General features: G+C 46.0%; 1 protein-coding gene across 3 annotated transcripts in view; it reads left to right on the top strand.

Annotated features, from left to right (window-relative positions):
* The window catches only part of stk3 (serine/threonine kinase 3 (STE20 homolog, yeast)), a 584,348-nt gene that overhangs the window by 376,589 nt on the left and 184,752 nt on the right, over positions 1–23,007 (top strand). For all 3 annotated transcript variants that reach the window (XM_072468459.1, XM_072468457.1, XM_072468458.1), the window contains one exon: positions 769–894. In XM_072468459.1, coding sequence (XP_072324560.1) covers positions 769–894 — 126 coding nt within the window. The remainder of the gene's footprint in view (positions 1–768; positions 895–23,007) is intronic.

Raw genomic sequence — 23,007 nt, forward strand, 5'->3', positions numbered from 1 at the left:
TGTGATGTAAGCTGTAAGCTCTGTCCTTCTAAGAGTCTGCATCCCGAATGAGCGGGAACTCTGATGCCCCCTGTCTTTATCGTGAGTGTGCTCTAACTGGTGATTGGCTGCGGTGTTGTGTGTGTTGATTGCTGTGTGTCCATCAGTGTGTGTATGTCTGCACCATGATATACTGGTGTATATTATGACAGTACTGACTAGAGAGGGAACCAGAATTGAACTACTGACCCTGAATACATGTTTAATAAATAAAGTTACATTTTGTTTGACTCTACAAACTTGTGCTGGATTCTCGTGGCCCTCACAGATTCCCATGGGCCGCCATTTTGAGCAGCTGGCCCGGTAGAAAGGCCCCGCGGCCGGTCACCCTGCCCCCACCCCCGTACTGCAAATCAGCCCTGAACCTCAACCCCCCAAACCGCACAGCAGACCCCCACCCTTGAATTGCTTGGGTGACCCCACCCCCAAGTACGGGGGTGACCCGGCCCACTCCCCCGGGACCCCTGTAATAGGGATCAGAGTAAAACCAATTGAAGAACCCATGCTGTCACTTCAAATAACCCTGTGAAAAGCAATAAGTATGAACGTATTTACTTATTGAGCCAATAGTCAGCTACAGGATGCTTGTTATTCACTATTATTTGTCTTTTCCAAAGGAAAATTTATAGCAAGTGCTGTGTCAATATACACTTCATCTGATTGCTTGGAAGGCTAGAGTGTTAACTGTGCTTGTTAACCAGTTTGTTACATGTCCTTCTCTTGCTACAGCACAATTTCATTAAAAATGCAAAATCTGTGGCAATTCTGAGAGATTTAATCACTGAAGCAATGGAAATCAAAGCAAAAAGACATCAGGAACTGCAAAGAGAACTTGAAGAAGAAGATGAGAACTCAGTAAGTGTGACAATGACGTGTTCTAACTGTATCTTGGTGATTTAAATGTATTTATCACAGTACCTTTGTGCAGATATGACTTGGATGAGCTTATTCAAACTGTCATTTGAACCGATTCAAAAGGATTATGTTTATTTCTTTTAGCTAAAATTGCTTTTATTCCTCCTTGGCACATCTCTGGTTTCCTTGAGCCCATGTCATCTGGAGTCAAGAAGATAAACAGCTTGTGCCCAGGACTCTCTCTCTATCTCATTTTATAATTGCTCATTCATTAGCCTCATGACCTCAAATGTTGCATCAATTTGAGTTGTGTGCAACTTCAGTTTGTACAAATTTCATTTATAATCAAATTCTATTTCATACTGTCTGTGAATTATTAGACAGTGACATCAAATTGACTGCAAATGCAAATTGAAACGTTTACAGTGGATTTTGAATTTCAGTTTGCCGGTAAAGCTTTGAAATAGCTTGAAAAATTAAAATGAAGTTGTGGTATGAAAAGCTTAGAAATATTAAATGATTGTCAAAACAAGCATGCATTTTTAAATTCATTAATGGATGTGGATGTCGCTGGCTAGGCCATCATTTGTTGCCCATCCCTGGTTGCCCTTGAGAAGTTAGTGGTGAGCTGCCTTCTTGAACTGCTCCAGTCCCTGAGGTGTAGGCACACCCACAATGCTGTTAGGGAGGGAGTTCCAGGATTTTGATCCAGCGACAGTGAAGGAACAGCTGATACATTTCCAAGTCAGGGTGGTGAATGGCTCGGAAGGGAGCTTCTAGATGGTGGTGGTCCCACGTGTCTGCTGCCCTTGTCCTTCTAGATGATACTGGTCGTGCGTTTGGAATGTGCTGCTTACGGAGCCTTGGTGAGTTGCTGCAGTATATCTTGTAGAGAGTACACACGGCTGCCACTGCGCATCTGTGCTGGAGGGAGCGAATGTTTGTGGATGGGGTGTCAATCAAGTGGACTGCTTTGTCCTGGGTGGTGTCAAGTTTATTGAGTGTTGTTGGAGCTACAGTCATCCAGACAAGTGGAGAATATTCTATCATGTCCCTGACTAGTGCCTTGTAGAAGGTGGACTAGCTTTGGGGAGTCAGGAGTTGAGTTATTCGCCGCAGGATTCTGAGCGTCTGATCTCTTTGTAGCCACAGTATTTAGATGCCTAATCCAGTTAAGTTTCTGATCAATGGTTACTCCCAGGCTGTTGGTAAGTTTCAGAACTATTGCTGGAATATTGTCATGTGGCCCATGGCCGTTGTAATATCCAGTGCCTTCAGCCGTCTCTTGATATTATGTGGGGTGAATCAAATTGGCTGAAGACTGGCATCCGTGATGCAGCAACCTCTGGAGGAGGCTGAGATGCATCATCTACTCGGCACTTCTGGCTGAGGTCATTGCAAATGCTCCAGCCTTATCTTTTAAAGTGATATGCTGGGCTCCTTCATCATTGAGGAGAGGAATATTTTTTGGAGGCTTCGCCTTCTCCAGTGAGTTGTTTAATTGTCCACCACCATTAATGACTGGATGTGTCAGGACTACAGAGTTTAGATCTGATCCGTTGGAATGGCTTAGATTTGTCTATCACTTGCTGCTTAAGCTGTTTGGCATGCAAGTAGTCCTGTGTTGTAGCTTCACCTTGGTGATACTGTTATGACTCCCTGGGCCAGTGTGCAGTCAATTTCAGTCCCACTTGATCTGGAGGCACAACACAAGTGAATTAACCAATAATTTAAAGAAAAATATCCAAAGTCTTTGATCCTTGGCTGCCCAATAATTACAGTCACCCGGTTTGTACATTTAAACACAATTGCTGTTTATTTATGACAAGACGGACAAACACCGAGAGGAAGAAAGGGGTAAAAAAATCCACATTAGTATTAGAGAAAAAGAGTGTTTGTCTCAGATGGTGATTCCTAGCATCTTACTACTCTTCAAATTTTACTTTCAGCTCAAGGCTTTTACTGTAGATTCATACAATCCTTGGTAGTTTCAGAAATATTAATAATCTTTATTAGTGTCACACGCCGGCTTACATTAATACTGCAATGAAGTTACTGTGCACTCACAGCCTTTCTGGAGTGAGAGAGAGTAGGTCCAGGTCTTTGTTTGCAGCCTATAATGGTTTTCCTGTAGATTTGTTCATTCAGTTTATCTATAGCTTCAGAAATACAGCACTCACAGCCTTTCGAGAGAGAGAGAGAGAGAAAGCACTTCCTTGTCTTTGTGTGTCCAGGAGTCAAACTGAAGCTCATTGGGACAATGTAAATTATTCCACTGGGACAGGATCCAATCACCACCTGCTGACGGGCAGAGTACAGCTTTTTGGGCCAATTCATTGGCCCTCCAGCCAATCAATCAAACCGATTCCCAGCCCATCTCTCTCTCTCTCTGGTGTCGAAAGGTGTGAAGCTCTTGTTCAAACTAGCAGAGGATAGCAGGGTGTTCTCTCCTGTAACTTCTGAATGCCTCATTCGCTCTGCTGCTTACCTTACAGGCACATGTCCATTAACCACCCATGAATCAAAAATGATAATGGCAAAATACAAGAAAGGGGAAATGAGGGAATAAACAGGAAGGGCCCTTACAACACCCTATTTATAGCCTCGTGCTGCTCCTAGCATGGCCTTCTTCACTCTTCATTTAAACATAGACAATCCGCTTGGGCCCTGCCATGATATGATTAAACCAATGAATGGACTCGAGCAGTAAAGTTGCATGTTTACACAGCATTTTAATGTTTTACCTTTCCACCAGGACCAAATTAGTTGTTCTGTTTAGACTTTTGCCGCCTCCTACTGGTAGGTTTGCAGCTATTGGTTACGAAAGGACTCATTCCTACTTGACCTCAATTTTGAAGTTGTTTGCAGTTCAGTGGCAGGGATGAAACTAGTCACCCTGCTCTGGCTGGAGCCGGAAAGGGGAGAGACCCCCCCCCCCCAAGGGTTCTATACCACCTCAGGTGCCCGTTCTCCCCAAACCCAAGACCCCATGGTGCTCCAGCCCCCCTCGGCCTGCCCATCAAGATGCTCCTCTCCCCAAACCTGTTGCGCTTCAACTCCCCTTCTCGCCGTGAGACCCCACTCCCATACTATCGGGACTAGGGGCGTCATTCTCCGCCGGAGGGAGTCTCCGTTTTGCTGGCGCCTGGGGGTTTCCCGACGGCGTGGGGCTGTCCCACAATGGGAAACCCCATTGACCGGCCGGTGTTACAGAGACTCCCGCCGGCCGGTCGGCGCAGAAATGTGGCGGGGCGGGTAGGAGAATTTCGCCCCTGGTCTCCAGGACTTAGAATCCTGGTTCCACTTGCCGTTCCCGCCCTGGTCACTGGCGCTGCTGGCACTACATTGCTGCCAGCCGATCAGATGGGCTGGCAGATCTCTGATGTGGGACTTCTCAAGTGAGGGGCTGAAGACCTGGCTCCAGCTAATTGACACTCCTCTGTGGAGTTGCTGTGTTTGGTGGGGATGCATTCCCTGCCGACTCTTTGGCTGGTGGGGCGGGTAACCCTGCCCATGAGAAGTTATTGAAATTGTAATACTGAGGAACATGTAAAAAAAAAAAACCTTTTCCTGGTGACCAGGCGGCTGTATTGGCTTTTGGGGAAATGTATTCATGGTGATTCCATGAATCTGATGCTATGATTCAATTTGCAGAGGTTAAACATGGCATTGTGAAAAAATGGTGCGACCTCAGTCCTCTGAGACAGATGCTTTTTGTTGTGGATATGTCTTCAATTTTAAATGTGCGGATTTTAAAGTGGCTTTGAATGAATGAATGTATGAAAGAATGAATGAACAAAACAAAAATTAATCTTGCATTTTTCTTTAAAAAAATACTCATGCAGAATGGAGACTTTCTCAAAATGTAAAACAACTTTAATTCAGTCATACCATATAGGTGGCCAAAAGTGGAACCATTTAAAAGATATCCTCAACAGCTAATTGAGAACAGTTAATAAATGAATAGCTATAGCATCCTGAAATTATCCTTCCACAGATGATGGGTAACTAACGAGATGGGAATGCATTCTGACAAAATGGTATGTTTTTATAGCTGTACTGTTCTGCTGAGGTAATTGTGCAGGCTGTTCAAATTAAGAAAAATTACAAGCAGAGCGTTCGACAGAAGGTTAATTCCAATATCAAAGTTTAAATGTTAGTTTAAGCATTACTACATGCGGTTGCTTTTTTCCCTTATGTGTTTTGAAGTATGATTTGATTCCAGTATGCAGTGTGAGCAACTGCACAGGATTGATCTGTTGCCTGGCAGCTTGCAGGAACATTTTAAAATATTTATACCACCGGACCCTCAAAAGGGCTGGAATTATAATTTCCATTTTATCGAGGTGTTCTGTGGGTTTTCTTTGGGAGTGCACTTTGCTTCCATTAACAGCTAAAGATCATGAAACAAGAGCGATACAAATGTGAAAATTACCAAAATAGACAACAGGAATTATTGTCCATGCAATTGGGGAGAAACCATGTATCACCCATGTACATCACTGTTGAAAGGCAGAGGGATTGAAGCAAAACTATGCTCAAGCATATACTTAAGCACAAAACAAGGAATGCTTTACAAACACTGAAAATTTACTGGCAGGCACTGATTGACATGTGGAGTTTTAGCGATTGAAAACAGCTGATACAATTTTTGACCATTAGAAATTAAAGATGGCACAGGAAGTGACCTGAGGTTTTTTTAACAATAAGTTTTAAAACTTATTAATTGCTTGATAGGTGCATTAATACACCTATCAAGCAATATCTTAAGTGACCACAAACACATGCCAAATCAACAATGACAATGGTTAACGTCAGCATGTAATGAAGATGCATTGTTCCATTGTAAATACAGCAGCTTCATTGGTGTATTAGTAGTTTGAGCAGGCTGTAGTTATTTTTACAGCATCCTCAATTTTTAAATTAAATCAAATGTACATGTACATCGTTAGCAAAAATATTTTTTTTCTGGAAGTTCATTGAACAAGTATCCAACTTTTAAAAAAATTACCAGTGAAACAATTCATACTTGTCAAATCCAAAATCTGTACATGATAGCCTTATAATGATGTTTCTAACATTTCTGCTAGATTGTCGTTTAAGTATATGAAATGTAAAATCAAATAAAATTAATCTGACATTTTGTAGGAACAAATAATGAGGCGAATGAGTGGGCCAGTGGTTCTAGCTTTGTTCTCCCATCCAGAGGACCTTGAATCACATCTTAATGACTGGTATGTGCATGTCTTGCCAGTTTTTAGCTTTGCTGCTGGATAAAACACTGCAGGCAGTTGACTGCTTCATTTCACTGAGGTTTGCCAAGAATATTTTACACTATTTCCAGCAACTAATGTCACATTATGAATCTAACTTGTGGAGCTTCTCCTTGGAGGTAAAGTATAGCTATGTCTTCCATACTGCACATCGATAAATTCTCTGGTCCAGACTGATGAACAGTCTGGGCAGCACGGTAGCATAGTGGTTAGCACAGTTGCTTCACAGCACCGGGGTTCCAGGTTTGATTCCCGGCTGGGTCACTGTCTGTGCGGAGTCTGCACGTTCTCCCCGTGTCTGCGTGGGTTTCCTCCGGGTGCTCCGGTTTCCTCCCACAGCCCAAAGATGTGCGGGTTAGGTAGATTGGCCATGATAAATTGCCCTTAGGTTCCAAAACATGTTAAGTGGGGGTTACTGGGCTACGGGGATAGGGTAGATACATGGGCTTCAGTAGGGTGCTCTTTGTAAGGGCCAGTGCAAACTCAATGGACCGAATGGCCTCCTTCTGCAATGTAAATTCTATGATTCTGTGAACAAGCAAAGGTACAACTGAGTGCTTCGGTTCCATGGATAATGCATGCAGTTCTTCCTACATAGGCTGAGGACTCAGAGGCCAGATTTTCCCATCCTGAATCTGGACGTATTCAGGAACAAAATTGGGTGTGACATCGTGGGGTGAAAAGTCCCTCCTCCACTTTTAACCATTTTCCTCAGGCCAGGGAGGGAGCAGGCTTCCCCATCCCCACTCCTAATAATGAGGCAATTTAGATTATTGTGGACACATTAAGAACCCATCCCCAAAACGTTTTCCAATTTTCAGTTCAGCAGCTGTTGGGAATCAACAGTAGCTCAATGGAGGTGGGGATAAAATCAGTTATAAGCCTGCGTGAGAAGATGTAGTTCGAAGTTGCAGTGTAGAGGTTGAGCAAGGCTTTGAAAGGTGTCACCAGCCTACCTGGTTCTGGATTCCAGACCTCCTGCTGCTCCCTGAAATGTGGAAAGCTCAAATTTTGGAAACTTTTCTCCTCAAACACTCCTGTTCAGGCCAGGATATGGCCCTGATGTTCCACCTCTATTCCTGAATGCATGGCCACTAATTGGGCGGCAGATCTGTCTCTAGGGTCATCAAGGCCTTGACCAGAAATTCCTGCTTTCCGAGAGGTTAGCGACAGATGGATTTGCGATCCCCGGAATTGAATCTGGGGCCTCCTGCTTCCGCGGGAAAAATCCATGCCAGACAGGGAGAAGTTAACATTCTCTTGTCTCTTGTACCACATACGATAACTTGTGGTGCAAAATATTTTCTTATCAGACCAGCGAGATAATAACATTTTCAGAACTGAAACTCTGTAGAGGTGAAGTATGTTCTGCTGAATCGTCACATAATCTGAAATGTTAACAAAGGAGATACTCAGATAATCAAAGAATGATTGTAACACAGGAGGCAATTAATGAGAACATTTCCGGCTGGGAGCATGGCTGTTGGAATTGCACATTATTTTCTCACCTTTTAATTTCCAATTTGGGTGTGAAAGGCTCCTGATCAGATACGCAAAGTCAGAAAATTACTCCCTGAGATATTTCCCAGTCCCACAACTTATATCCTGCTCCAGAACTACGGGGTAGAAGCAAGATTTTGTGCAGTGCTTGCTATTCCCAGATATAATGAAGTAAGTCTCCAATGACGTGATTACGAACAGCAGATTGTGAGCAGCTTTCTTATCCATACAACGAACAAAGAACAAAGAAAATTACAGCACAGGAACAGGCCCTTCGGCCCTCCCAGCCTGCGCCAATCCAGATCCTTTATCTAAACCTGTCCCCTATTTTCCAAGGATCTACTTCCCTCTGTGCCCCGCCCGTTCATATATCTGTCTAGATGCATCTTGAATGATGCTATCGTGCCTGCCTCTACCACCTCTGCTGGCAAAGCATTCCAGGCACCCACCACCCTCTGCGTAAAAAACTTTCCACGCACATCTCCCTTAAACTTTCCCCCTCTCACCTTGAAATCGTGACCCCTTGTAATTGACACCCCCACTCTTGGAAAAAGCTTGTTGCTATCCACCCTGTCCATACCTCTCGTAGTTTTGTAGACCTCAATCAGGTCCCCCCTCAACCTCCGTCTTTCCAACGAAAACAATCCCAATCTACTCAACCTTTCTTCATAGCTAGCACCCTCCATACCAGGCAACATCCTGGTGAACCTCCTCTGCACCCACTCTAAAGCATCCACATTCTTCTGGTAATGTGGCGACCAGAACTGCATGCAGTATTCCAAATGTGGCTTAACCAAAGTCCTATACAACTGTAACATGACCTGCCGACTCTTGTACTCAGTACCCAGTCCGATGAAGGCAAGCATGCTGTATGCCTTCTTGACCACTCTATCAATCTGCGTTGCCACCTTCAGGGTACAATGGACCTGAATTCCCAGATCTCTCTGTACATCAATTTTCCCCAGGACTCTTCCATTGACCGTATAGTCCGCTCTTGAATTAGATCTTCCAAAATGCATCACCTCACATTTGCCTGGATTGAACTCCATCTGCCATTTCTCTGCCCAACTCTCTAATCTATCTATATTTTGCTGTATTCTCTGACAGTCCTCCTCGCTATCTGCAACTCCACCAATCTCAGTATCATCTGCAAACTTGCTAATCAGACCACCTATACCTTGGTCCAGATCATTTATGTATATCACAAACAACAGTGGTCCGAGTACGGATCCCTGTGGAACACCACTAGTCACCTTTCTCCATTTTGAGTCACTCCCTTCCACCACTACTCTCTGTCTCCTGTTGCCCAGCCAGTTCTTTATCCATCTGGCTAGTACACCCTGAACCCCATACGACTTCACTTTTTCCATCAACCTGCCATGGGAAACTTTATCAAACGCCTTACTGAAGTCCATGTATATGACATCTAAAGCCCTTCCCTCATTACCAGTTTGATTACTTGCTTCTTGCTGAGCAGCAGAACTATTAACTGTAGATTGCCCAGCTTGATGCTGCATGCATATAGTGCTCATCTTAACAGAGACAGAACACCAATGCTGACAGCAAGTAACCTTTTGAGTCTTAGTAAATAATCGACTGTCCTGATGTTGGGAGGGTCGCAGAGCAATCTGCCATAGCGTTCCCCCGGTGGTTTCGATCACAGCAGAAGCACCCAGCGGCCGCTACCGGTTTTTAAATTGAGAATGGTGGCCGCTGCCACCTTTTAAATGAAAACAAATATGGCTGCGTATAGTCTTCCAGCCAGAAGCGGCAGCAGAGAGCAGGTCATGCGCCCTGCATGTACACTTGACATCAAGTGCCCTCCATGTATGTGCTTTTGGCGCCAAATCACAGAGCAGAGCTGCTTCCATTTTCTAGCTGCTGGCAAGAAGACTGAAGATGGAACGTTTTCTTAGAAGTGATGGCAGAGACTCAAATAGGCAGTGTACCTACTGGACAGGATCTCACAACAGAATCTACTGGAGAGAGAACTGCCCAGGAGAGTTCAGGGTAGGACAGAGCAGTGCTAGTGTTAGCTCTGTACAGTCTCCAGGGCCTCTAGTTAACAGCCAACAAAGATGAAACTTAACTCGAGAACAAAGCAGAATAAAGATGATTTCTTGATGTATGGTTTTGTTAATTGTGCAATGCAAATAACTTTGCAAAACCCATGTGTGTTATATGCAAGGAAAATGAGAGGAGAAGTTTCAGATTTTAAAGAGAAGTGGTGGGTGAAAAATATCTTTTGAGGTTGAGACTTCATAGTCAGTTATTAACTTACAGCTGACTCCAAATTAAAAGAATATACTGCTGTACATGATCTGTAATAAAAACATGGCAAAAGCTCATGAGGCTGTCAGCATTCTGGAGCAACATTTTCCAAGAGTATCCAGTGCTGAGTAAAACAAGCATTTTGTTCTATTGCCCTTCACGACAACCTACATATTCAAGGTTGGATTTTCCGTTTTTATAAAGATGAAGACGTCACAAAGACTGCCTGAAGTCTGCACCTGATATGTGCATTGCCCTCTCCTCCTTTGAACCTGATTCAAGTGAGCTCGTGAGGGCCAGGCAGGCTCCCATTTCATGGTAAAGATAAGCGAACATCGCGTGTGTTGTGAAGGTCGACCAGCGTGGGACGCAAAGGTCAGCCGGCGTGGGTCCTGAACGTTGGCTGGTTGGCAAAAGTGGGTCCGGGAAAAAATGTTCTAAATCACATTGGGAGTCATTGCTGTATGCTGGAGGTTCCTCTCTGCTGCCACACCTAGATTCTACAATGTTGCAATGGTAAACTATGTCAATGGACAAATCTGCCATTAATTGAACAAAAAGGAGACTTCCTTTCTGAAGGAAAGATCTATGAGCTGAATAATCATGACTGGGGTGACGTGGAGATTAGGTGGAAGGGGGCAGGAGGAGGGGGGGGGTGTTGCTAATTGTGTTTCTCTTAATTTGGCTCTGAAGATGGCGGCCAATATGGTCGCCATCCTTAATTTTAATTACATTCGCTCTAGAGTCGCCAGGTATCTTTCGATACTGCCACAAGGTTCAAAACCGAATACTGATCAAAGATTCGATACACCAGTTAGTAAGTTCAAACTCAATGCTCATTTATTTATCGTCGGGCGGTGGGTCTGGGTCAGGGGCTTTGATGTATGTGATCTCGAAGGGGTCACTGGAATCATGCTCGGATTCGCTGGGAGTGGGGCCTGGTGCAGGGGTATAATCATAAGGTGGTGTGCTGTAGCTATCTTTATTGCTGTCGGTATCACTGTCGCTGTCGCTGCTGGTTGAAGGAAGGGAGAGGCGGAGTCGTGCCTCTGGGGATGGAGTTGAAGTTGTGTCTGAGGATGGGCTGGGCTGGCTGGGGGAGGGTAGGAATACGTCATTTGTGAGCGGTGCGTGCTTGTCTTCTGCTGCGAGCAAGATGTGGTGTGAATGGTTGTTCTGCGAGCCATAAGCCTTAAGCTGGTTTATGTGAAACCACGCACATTGCCATTGCCATTGGGATATGTGATTTTGTATAGCGAGGGCTGACTTTGTCCGAAATGGAGTATGGTCCAGAAAATTTGGGGGAAAGGAATGAACTGGGGTTGTATAGGGAAAGCATCACTTGCTGCCCTACTACAAACTCGGTGGCGTGTACCTTTTTGGCGAAACAAGCCTTGCTTTGTTTCTTCCCGGTCCCAAGTCTCACAGCTGCTGCGAGCTGGGCTGCCTTTATATTCTCAATAAGCTGCTGTACAGCATTTTCATGCGTGAGGGCGGTGACTGCGGGGCTGGCCAAATCCAGTCCTAATAAATACTTTGTCCCTTTCATGGGGTGTCCGGTCATGAGAGTGTGGGGGGTGTATCCTGTGGACGTGGATACCGTGTTTCTTAGGAACATTAAAGCAAATGGGAGAACTGAATCCCAGGTTCTGTTGTACCATTTTCCTGAGGGTGGCTTTTAGAGTTCTGTTCATCCTCTCTGCAGTGCCTCTTGACTGGGGGTGGTATGCTATGTGAAATTTTTGCCTGATTCCGAAAATTGTGAGGATGTTTTTCATTACGCGTCCTGTAAAATGGGAGCCTTGATCGGATTCTCTACTGCGTGGGGGGGGCCCCATCTTGTAAAGATGTGCTGTGTTAGTATTTTAGCTGTTGTCTTGGCCGTATTCGTTCTCGATGGGAAAGCTTCCACCCATTTTATGAAGATGTCGATGACCAGCAACACATACTTATAACCATTTCTGCAGGGTGGTAGGGGTCCTATGTAGTCTATCTGCAAATTCGTCCAGGGGCCATTAACGGGGCGGGTGTGACTAAGCTGAGCCTTTCATGCATATCTGTCCGGATTGTTCTGGGCACAGATCAAGCAATTCTCTATGTAGTACGTAACATCGGCTTTTAAATCAGGCCACCAGCAGAGCGGTCTGAGGTGGGCTAGGGTGGGTTCAATGCCTTGGTGTCCATGATTGCCATGGAACTGACAAATAATCTGGTTCCTGTCCTGGCTAGGAACTACATAAATGCCTTCTTTTAGAATCACACTGTCGTGTGTGGTGATTGTGTTTTTAAACTTGTCATATGGGGCTGGGAAGGTTCCTTTTAAAACTTCCCTGAGTTTTTCACCTTCCTGCTGTGCCTTTGCTAGATCCTGAATGTTGGTCTGTGAGACCTGAACCGCGTGTACTGGGGTGCTCTCGTCTCGGGGGGGTTCCAAAAGTAACCATGCCTGGAACCTGCCTTCGCTAGGGCGTCTGCTTTAACGTTATCAGGGGGGGAAGAACGGTGATGACTGCGAACCTTAATTATTCCATATTTCCTATTTTTGGCTAGGATATCTAGGATATGTTGGAGTAATGAGGCTGAGGGTAGGGGCTTTCCCTCTGCGGAAACAAATCCTCTAGTTTCCCACAGGGGTAGGAATTCCGTCAAACTATTACAGACATACAAACTGTCAGGATAGATGTCTGCTGGGGTCGGAAACGAGTCAGGGTGGTCTACAATGTAAGCGATTGCTGCCAGTTGTGCTGCCTGCGAGCTGAAGTGTCCTGGCAACTTAAGTGAAATCTCTTCTAGGTCACGTCCCTGCGCGTCCTCTACATAAATACCGCAACCGGTAATTCTCTTTCCGTTCAAAACTGTGGAGGAGCCATCCACATAAATCTTCAGGGATACGCACCTGTCTGTGGGCTGGGGTTTCTGGGCTGTACTACCTGTTTTTCTGGGAGGTGTTTTAGGTATGAATGGGCCTGTGTTGTGTTTTGTGGTGATGATCTCACACTCGTGAGGGGTTCCTGCATATTGCAAATTATCGGCTCGGAAGGTGTGGGTCTTGGTTCTTTTAACTGTAATGTCCCATCCCTGTAAAAGAAGGGTCCAACGGGCTGCGCGGATTTGGCTGACTGTGCCATCTTTAAGTCGACCGTCTAATAATAGCTGTGTTGGGGTGTGTTCAGTGAGAATGGTGATGGGGTTGAGTCCTGTAAGGTAGGCGAAGTTCTGTACTGCCCAAAAAACTGCAAGCAGGTGCCTTTCGCAGGCAGAAAATCCTTGCTCGACAGGATCAAACACGCGTGAGGCGTATGCCACGGGGCGTAATTGGTCATGGCGTTCCTGGAGGAGTACGGCCGAAAGGGTTCGGTCGGTGCTTGCAACTTCGATTGTGTACGGGGAGAGTGGATCTGGGACCTGTAATGCAGGGGCTGTGCTGAGGGCTCTTTTTAAAGCATCCACGGCATCCGTGTGCTGTGGAAGCCATTCCCAAGGCTTTTCTTGAGAAGGTCGGATAGGGGCGTTGCTTTTGTGGCGAAACCATCGATATGGTTTCGGCAGTAGCCAACCAGTCCTAAAAATGACCGGAGGGCTGAGACATTGTGGGGAAGGGGCAATTTGACGATCGAGTCAATTCTCTTTTGCTCGATCTCGCGTTTACCATGTGTGATTACTGCCCAAGCAAATCAGTTTTTCCTGCAAAATCTGGGCCTTCTTGGCGTTGACTTTACATCCAATTTCCTTTAGGAGTGCAAGGAGTTCGGCGAGAAGCGAAATATGCTCTCCCTTTGTGTCTGTCTGTAGTAGCAAGTCAGCTACATACTGGACCAGACAATCGGGGCGGGAAAATTTTGCTAGTCCATTTGCCAGCTGTCGGTGGAAAATGGAGGAGGAGTTATGGAAGCCTTGTGGAAGGCACGTCCACGTATATTGCTGTCCCTGGAATGTAAAGGCGAATTTGTACTGGCATGCTTTAGCCAATGGAATGGACCAAAAGCCGTTACTAATGTCCAAAACCGAATTTTTTTTTGACTGGAGTCCCTGTTTGAGCATGGTCTCGGGACTCGTGGCTACAGTGAGGGCTGCTACTGGGGTTACTTTGTCCGGTTCCCGGTAATCAATGGTCAGTCGCCATGATCCAACGGGTTTCCTGACGGGCCAAATTGGTGCGTTGTTTGTGGAGGCTACTGATCTGAGTACGCCTTGATCCAGCAAACCTTTGAGATTTCTCCCTCTGCCTCCTGGGGAAATCCATACTGCTTCTGGGGTCTGGGGTCAGGACCTGTAATGTTCACAAAGCCAGCCAATTTGCCACAGTTGTGTTTGTGCTGTGCAAATGCTGCTTTGTGTTCCTGCAGGACTGCCCGAACCTGTTTGTCTGCACTAATGGCTCGAGGGTCGAACCAGAAGTCTCCTACTGAGCTAATCCTGTTTTCATACTCTCCAACTGTGAGCGTGGCGGGGGCTCGTGCTGCCTTTGCCATTTTCCAAACACACTTGTTTACCGGATCAAAAGAAAGGTTGTGGGAGCTCATAAAATCGATCCCTAGGATATGTTCAGCTGTCTGGGGCAGATCAACCAAAACTACGGGGTGCTTGGTTGTGATGTTCCCTATTTGTATTGCGGCAGGGGCTGTGATGTGTCCTTGTTGTAAATGACCTGTAAAGCCGCTGAGTGTGATGGTGTCTGTTGTGGGCCACGTGTCTCGCTGAAACATCGTGGAGGAATTGAGTGTGGTGCGGGACCCTCCTGTGTCCCAAAGAAATTCTACGGGGTGTCCCCGAACTTTGCCTGCTATGACCAGTCTACCAGACTTGTCCCAAAGGGTGTCGCAGACCCAAGTTGGGGAGCTCGAACACCGTCAGTCGAGGCCGTTCATGTCTATGTTCTCTGAACGGGCGCTAACGCTCTGGATTGGCTTTGCCCTATTCTTACTTAGGGTGCCTGTCTGTTGGCTTCTCTGCTGCTTTTCGGGCGCGTTGCACTCTCGTGAAAATGTCCTAATTATCCACAGTTGTAACATTCCTGGGATTTTGGCTGTTGTCGGCTATTCCTGCCCTCATTTACCCATGCGGGGTTCTGGTGTGCTTTAACTGGATTTATGTCTGCCTGCTCTTCCTCGGGTTTTGCAAATGCGGTTTTGCCTTGGACTGATTGCTCCCAAGCGAGGGACAATCTCTTCAAAACTCATTTCTCGTTGTGGGCCTCGTCTGAGGGGTCGTAATTTGCGCAAGCTCTCTTTCCTGCATCTGTCGTGTGAGAGACTAGGATGCGAGTCCATTTGGCCATGTTATCTGGGGACAAATGGGCGTGGGCTAACTCTCCGAAAACTGCTGTGAAGTGTATCCACAAGCGTCCAGCAAACGCTGTGGGGTGCTCTGTCTTCTTTTGCCTACACTTGTTTAGGCCTTCTACGGGGTCTCCTCTGTTATAGCCGATCGCATCTAGGGTCGCTGTGTGCATCTCTTGGAGTATGCCTCCTCCTACATTCTGTGGGTCGGGAAGGACTGCCACGACTGAAGGGTCGAGGCTTAAAACTGTGAGCTTCACTTGCTCCTTTTCGTCCAGTCCGTACATGGTAGCCTGCTATTTAACGCTAGCAAAAAACTGGTGGGGGTCTGATGTGGGAAGGAACGGTGTAATTTTTCCACACGTGTCCCGTAATTGGGTCATGGTTAACGGGGTTGTACACAGGAAATCAGCGTTTCCTTCTACGGCTCTGCGGTGCCTGTTCGGGGGTTGGGGTGCTTTTCTCTTTTGGGGTTTTTCTTGCGTACATGTCCCATGTACGTATCTGTGGGCAGTCTCATTTAACTCCTGCCAATCGGGGCCGTTTTCCTGGTCTAATTGGGGTCCAAACGTATTTTAAAAACCATTCTGAACGAAAAGCAGAGATTGCAATTCTGCAATTTGCTTCCGGCACCTTGTGTGATCTACGGAGCTCTGCCTTTGTTCTGTCGTGGAAGTGTGGAGCGCTCGTAGGGCTGCTTTCAAATCATTGCACTGTTTCTGCAATTTCTCTACCTGTTGCTCGGTTTCTTGTCTTACCAAGACCGCACGTTGCGTGTCCTGGTAGGCCTTATCATATTGGGTCTGAAAACTACACAAATGGGCGAGACAAGACTGGTGTGCCCTCTTGGCATCATCCACCTCTCTGTGCCTCGCTGCTAACTGTTCTCTCAAATCTTTATTCTCTTTCTCAAACTCGCTCACATCTCCCTCACTATTTCTGTCTCTCTCCTCTATCTCTCTACGGAGCGTCCTAACGACCTCCTCTGTGCCTCGTAATTGTGCCAAGCAGGACACGATTGCCATCGGCTTGCGAGCTTTCCCTAAGCTCTTCTTGTGGATCTCTGACAGGCTCTCCCACCAAGTATGTCCTATACTCCCGGGACCTGTTTCATCATTCGCGCAGAATTCGCTTCAAAGGGGCCATCCTTTCCCTTTGAGGTACTTTCTGATTTCCTCTTCCCATACGGGACACTGTCTTACTCTACTGGTCGCTGCGACCTCGAGTTCTTGGGGGTTCAGAAGGCGTTCCATTGCCTTCATTGCCATTTTCTCTATCTGGGTTCTCTACTGAATTTGGAACAGGGGGTGATAAAGTGGTGATGTAAACACGGGTACGGCTTACGCTAATTTCCGAGCCTACAAAACTCCCGACAGTTTTACGCACAAAATCTCTCAGGTTTACCTTATATCCCTGTTAGTACGCATGCATTAACACACTTCCGAATCGCGGAGGTTTGATCAGTATTGTTCTTACACTTGTGGTTTTTCTGTTTCAAATTGGATTCCAATTCACATTTGGGTTCTCTTGGAGTGGTTAGGCCACTTCTAAGTCGAGTCACGGCAGAGTCGCCAGTAAATTTTGCTAATTGTGTTTCTCTTAATTTGGCTCTGAAGATGGCGGCCAATATGGTCGCCTTCCTTAAATCTAATTACGTTCGCTCTAGAGTCGCCAGGTATCTTTCGATACCGCCACAAGGTTCAAAACCGAATACTGATCAAAGACTCGATACACCAGTTAGTAAGTTGAAACTCAATGCTCATTTATTTACACACACAGTCAAATATACTCATGCATAAAACTCTACAAACTAAACTATCACTACTGCTAAAAGCCTATTCTTAGCTTTGGGCGCCCACTCAGTCAGAGGAACAATGGCTGTTGTTCGCTTCTGAGGCTGCTGGGGTCGAGTTGGTACAGAATAACAGCTAGGAGCGTCTGTCTCGTAGCGTGCGTTAACCTTGGACTTACTTGTTCTGATGTTGCTGTTGGGAAGGTCTCTCCTTGGTGAGAGCCGGGGCCGCAAGAGAGCGATTCTCTCTTGGGTGATTCTTCTTATACCCAAAAGGGTCTTTGCACGCTTTTGAGCGGGCCTTGAACTTGGCCCCAATTAATTGGGCCATTTCCCAATCGTTCTCATCGATTTCCTCCAACAGAGGGATGGGTGCCCTGATTGCTGTGCGTGTCCTAGGTGACCGTTGGCCTGCTTTGTTCTGGTCTCTGGCGCCGGGGTGTCTGTCTTGGTATTGTTTACTTAAATGTTGCCTTTTGTTCCCGCGGATGGCTCATTAGTATGGAAATAACAAAGAACAAAGAAATGTACAGCACAGGAACAGGCCCTTCGGCCCTCCAAGCCCGTGCCAACCATGCTGCCCGACTAAACTACAATCTTCTACACTTCCTGGGTCCGTATCCCTCTATTCCCATCCTATTCATGTATTTGTCAAGATGCCCCTTAAATGTCACTATCGTCCCTGCTTCCACCACCTCCTCCGGTAGCGAGTTCCAGGCACCCACTACCCTCTGTGTAACAGAACTTGCCTCGTACATCTACTCTAAACCTTGCCCCTCTCACCTTAAACCTATGCCCCCTAGTAATTGACCCTTCTACCCTGGGGAAAAGCCTCTGACTATCGACTCTGTCTATGCCCCTCATAATTTTGTAGACTTCTATCAGGTCGCCCCTCAACCTCCTTCGTTCCAGTGAGACAAACCGAGTTTATTCAACCGCTCCTCATAGCTAATGCCCTCCATACCAGGCAACATTCTGGTAAATCTCTTCTGCACCCTCTCTAACGCCTCCACATCCTTCTGGTAGTGTGGCGACCAGAATTGAACACTATACTCCAAGTGTGGCCTAACTAAGGTTCTATACAGCTGCAACATGACTTGCCAATTCTTATACTCAATGCCCCGGCCAATGAAGGCAAGCATGCCGTATGCCTTCTTGACTACCTTCTCCACCTGTGTTGCCCCTTTCAGTGACCTGTGGACCTGTACTCCTAGATCTCTTTGACTTTCAATACTCTTGAGGGTTCTACCATTCACTGTATATTCCCTACCTGCATTAGACCTTCCAAAATGCATTACCTCACATTTGTCCGGATTAAACTCCATCTGCCATCTCTCCGCCCAAGTCTCCAAACAATCTAAATCCTGCTGTATCCTCTGACAGTCCTCATCGCTATCCACAATTCCACCAACCTTTGTGTCGTCTGCAAACTTACTAATCAGACCAGTTACATTTTCCTCCAAATCATTTATATATACTACAAAGAGCAAAGGTCCCAGCACTGATCCCTGTGGAACACCACTGGTCACAGCCCTCCAATTAGAAAAGCATCCTTCCATTGCTACTCTCTGCCTTCTATGACCTAGCCAGTTCTGTATCCACCTTGCCAGCTCACCCCTGATCCCGTGTGACTTCAGCTTTTGTACTAGTCTACCATGAAGGACCGTGTCAAAGGCCTTTCTGAAGTTCATATAGACAACATCCACTGCCCTACCTGCATCAATCATCTTTGTGACCTCCTCGAAAAACTCTATCAAGTTAGCGAGACACAACCTCCCCTTCACAAAACCATGCTGCCTCTCACTAATACGTCCATTTGCTTCCAAATGGGAGTAGATCCTGTCTCGAAGAATTATCTCCAGTAATTTCCCTACCACTGAAGTAAGGCTCACCGGCCTGTAGTTCCCTGGATTATCCTTGCTACCCTTCTTAAACAGAGGAACAACATTAGCTATTATCCAGTCCTCCGGGACATCACCTGAAGACAGTGAGGATCCAAAGATTTCTGTCAAGGCCTCAGCAATTTCCTCACCAGCCTCCTTCAGTATTCTGGGGTAGATCCCATCAGGCCCTGGGGACCTATCTACCTTAATATTTTTTAAGACACCCAACACCTCGTCTTTTTGGATCTCAATGTGACCCAGGCTATCTACACACCCTTCTCCAGATTCAACATCTACCAATTTATTCTCTTTGGTGAATACTGATGCAAAGTATTCATTTAGTACCTCGCCCATTTCCTCTGGCTCCACACATAGATTCCCTTGCCTATCCTTCAGTGGGCCAACCCTTTCCCTGGCTACCCTCTTGCTTTTTATGTCCGTGTAAAAAGCCTTGGGATTTTCCTTAACCATATTTGCCAATGACTTTTCGTGACCCCTTCTACCCCTCCTGACTCCTTGCTTAAGTTCCTTCCTACTTTCCTTATATTCCACACAGGCTTCGTCTGTTCCCAGCCTTTTAGCCCTGACAAATGCCTCCTTTTTCTTTTTGACGAGGCCTACAATATCTCTCGTTATCCAAGGTTCCCGAAAATTGCCGTATTTATCCTTCTTCCTCACAGGAACATGCCGGTCCTGAATTCCTTTCAACTGACACTTGAAAGCCTCCCACATGTCAGATTTTGATTTGCCCTCAAACATCTGCCCCCAATCTATGTTCTTCAGTTCCCGCCTAATATTGTTATAATTAACCTTCCCCCAATTTAGCACATTCATCCTAGGACCACTCTTATCCTTGTCCACCAGCACTTTAAAACTTACTGAATTGTGGTCACTTTTCCCAAAATGCTCCCCTACTGACACTTCTACCACCTGGCCGGGCTCATTCCCCAATACCAGGTCCAGTACCGCCCCTTCCCTAGTTGGACTGTCTACATATTGTTTTAAGAAGCCCTCCTGGATGCTCCTTACAAACTCCACCCCGTCTAAGCCCCTGGCACTAAGTGAGTCCCAGTCAATATTGGGGAAGTTGAAGTCTCCCATCACCACAACCCTGTTGTTTTTACTCTTTTCCAAAATCTGTCTACCTATCTGCTTCTCTATCTCCCGCTGGCTGTTGGGAGGCCTGTAGTAAACCCCCAACATTGTGACTGCACCCTTCTTGTTCCTGATCTCTACCCATATAGCCTCACTGCCCTCTGAGGTGTCCTCCCGCAGTACAGCTGTGATATTCTCCCTAACCAGTAGCGCAACTCCGCCACCCCTTTTACATCCCCCTCTATCCCGCCTGAAACATCTAAATCCTGGAACGTTTAGCTGCCAATCCTGCCCTTCCCTCAACCAGGTCTCTGTAATGGCAACAACATCATAATTCCAAGTACTAATCCAAGCTCTAAGTTCATCTGCCTTACCCGTAATACTTCTTGCATTAAAACATATGCACTTCAGGCCACCAGACCCACTGTTTTCAGCAACTTCTCCCTGTCTGCTCTGCCTCAGAGCCCCACTGTCCCTATTCTCTAGTTCTCCCTCAATGCTCTCACCTTCTGACCTATTGCTCCCATGCCCACCCCCCTGCCATACTAGTTTAAACCCTCCCGTGTGACACTAGCAAACCTCGCGGCCAGGATATTTCTGCCTCTCCAGTTTAGATGCAACCCGTCCTTATATAGGTCACACCTGCCCCGGAAGAGCTCCCAGTGGTCCAGATAACGGAAACCCTCCCTCCTACACCAGCTGTTTAGCCACGTGTTTAGCTGCTCTATCTTCCTATTTCTAGCCTCACTGGCACGTGGCACAGGGAGTAATCCCGAGATTACAACCCTAGACGTCCTGTCTTTTAACTTTCTGCCTAGCTTCCTGAACTCCTGCTGCAGGACCTCATGCCCCTTCCTGCCTATGTCGTTAGTACCAATATGTACAACGACCTCTGCCTGTTTGCTCTCCCCCTTCAGGATGCCCTCTACCCGTTCGGAGACATCCTGGACCCTGGCACCAGGGAGGCAACATATCATCCTGGAGTCTCTTTCACGTCCACAGAAGCCCCTATCTGTGCCCCTGACTATAGAGTCCCCTATTACTATTGCTCTTCTGCGCTTTGACCCTCCCTTCTGAACATCAGAGCCAGCCGTGGTGCCACTGCTCTGGCTGCTGCTGTTTTCCTCTGATAGGCTATCCCCCCCCCCGACAGTATCCAAAGGGGTATACCTGTTCGAGATGGGGACAACCACAGGGGATTCCTGCACTGACTGCCTGCCCTTTCTGGTGGTCACCCATTTCTCTGCGTGCACCTTGGGTGTGTGACCACATTTATATAACTGCGATCTGTGACGCTTTCCACCACCTGCATGCTCGCTCCTAAGTGCATCCAATTGCTGCTCGAACCGAACCATGCGGTCTGTGAGGAGCTCCAGTTGGGTGCACTTTCTGCAGATGAAGCCATCCGCGACGCTGGAAGCCTCCCGGACCTGCCACATCTCACAGTCAGAGCACTGCACCCCTCTAACTGTAAAATTAAAAGTTAAAAATTTTTATTTTTTATTTTTTTTAAGTTACTGTTAACTATCTGTTTCCTAGCACTAGATTTCTAATATAAATGCGAAAGCTAAATATAATACTCTCTGATCTCTGGCTTAGGTACCCCTCTAAATTATAATTCAGTAATTATGTTTAATTAGTTACCAATGCTTAATTTTTTTAATTGAGTGTAGATTCCCAACCAGCCACTCGGGTCACAGCTTTTCTGTCTTGTCCCCCCCCCCGTCCCCCGTCCCCCCCGCCACATACACAATTTGAAAAGGTAATAAAAGTTAAAATGAGTAAAAATCACTTACTTACCTTCTGAGTGTCTTAGATGTTCTCAGGTTCTCTCCCTGACAGAGACTGCTCCTCCTCCTCCGAACGGCTCCCGAAACTAGGCCGCGATCTTTTTAAATCTCCGCTCTGACTCGCAGAGAAATGGTTTGCAGTATTGGTCTTGTCTGGGAGCTATGGCTCCAATCAAAAGGCAGACCTTGCACCTGCTTGATTTCTTAGTATTGTCCATTTTCCCTGCAATCTTTGCAAAGTGTCCATTTTGTAATCGGGAAGTGGCCATCCCAGATGGTCACAGGGGCAGGAAAATTGACGAGGTACAGCTGAAGTTTTAAATCCATAACTTAAGTATTATCAGGCACTGATGTAAAAATAAGGTACTTGGAGTTTGTTTGGAGAAGTACCTTTGTGCAATGTAGTCATTGTCTTACCGTAGTCATGTGCCCTCTGATGTGATCCTTGGCATGTAAAAGTTTGAGGGCAGAAGCCATTTCAGTCACCACTTGGAGAAGAGTTGGTCCAATCAAACGTTCTCAATGCACTTTTGAGTTAACAGCCTGCTTTTCCTTGGTAGAGTACATTATCAGTTAGAATTCAAAACTGCATAGGTTATGCAAGTGTTAGTGCAGGTGGAAAAGTACCTGTAATTTGTGCAAGTCCTTCAGGTGGCACTGATCGTTTTTTGCATCCTCTGCTGCCCTCTAGTGTTAATGACAACCAATAGTCAAGTACGAATAAAGGATCCCTGTTGGGAGTTACACTTACATGAAAAATAGACAGTGATTAATTATCTTTGTATTATTCATTATTGTTTCTAAATCCTTGGACAGAGATTTAGATCAAATTTGAAAAATGATAGGGGTAGTAACTAAGAATGCTACTTTGGGGAATAATTTCCTTCTGAAATATTTCTAACACAACTATTGCCAACTTTTTAATGTTTTATTGGCTTGCCAAGTTTTGAAGCTATTGCACTGAGACATTTATTATTTATGTGAAACTTCTTCTGAAGTTTATCATACTTGAAGTTGAAACCCTATTGTGAGGAGGTGCAGTTAAGTGATAGATGAGCATCTATGGAATTCTTTCAGCAGCGAAATTAAAATATTACTACCAAAGCTGTGAACCTAAAAGTGAGAAATCTCAATGATAACAAGGTCTTCAGTTAAATCTAACGCTGTGAAAAGCTTTTAAGGAGTGAAGTATAAGAAGATAAATTTGTTGAAATGCTCCTGGTCTCTCCC

The sequence above is a fragment of the Scyliorhinus torazame genome, chromosome 11 (assembly GCF_047496885.1).
Source record: "Scyliorhinus torazame isolate Kashiwa2021f chromosome 11, sScyTor2.1, whole genome shotgun sequence".
Taxonomy (NCBI): domain Eukaryota; kingdom Metazoa; phylum Chordata; class Chondrichthyes; order Carcharhiniformes; family Scyliorhinidae; genus Scyliorhinus; species Scyliorhinus torazame.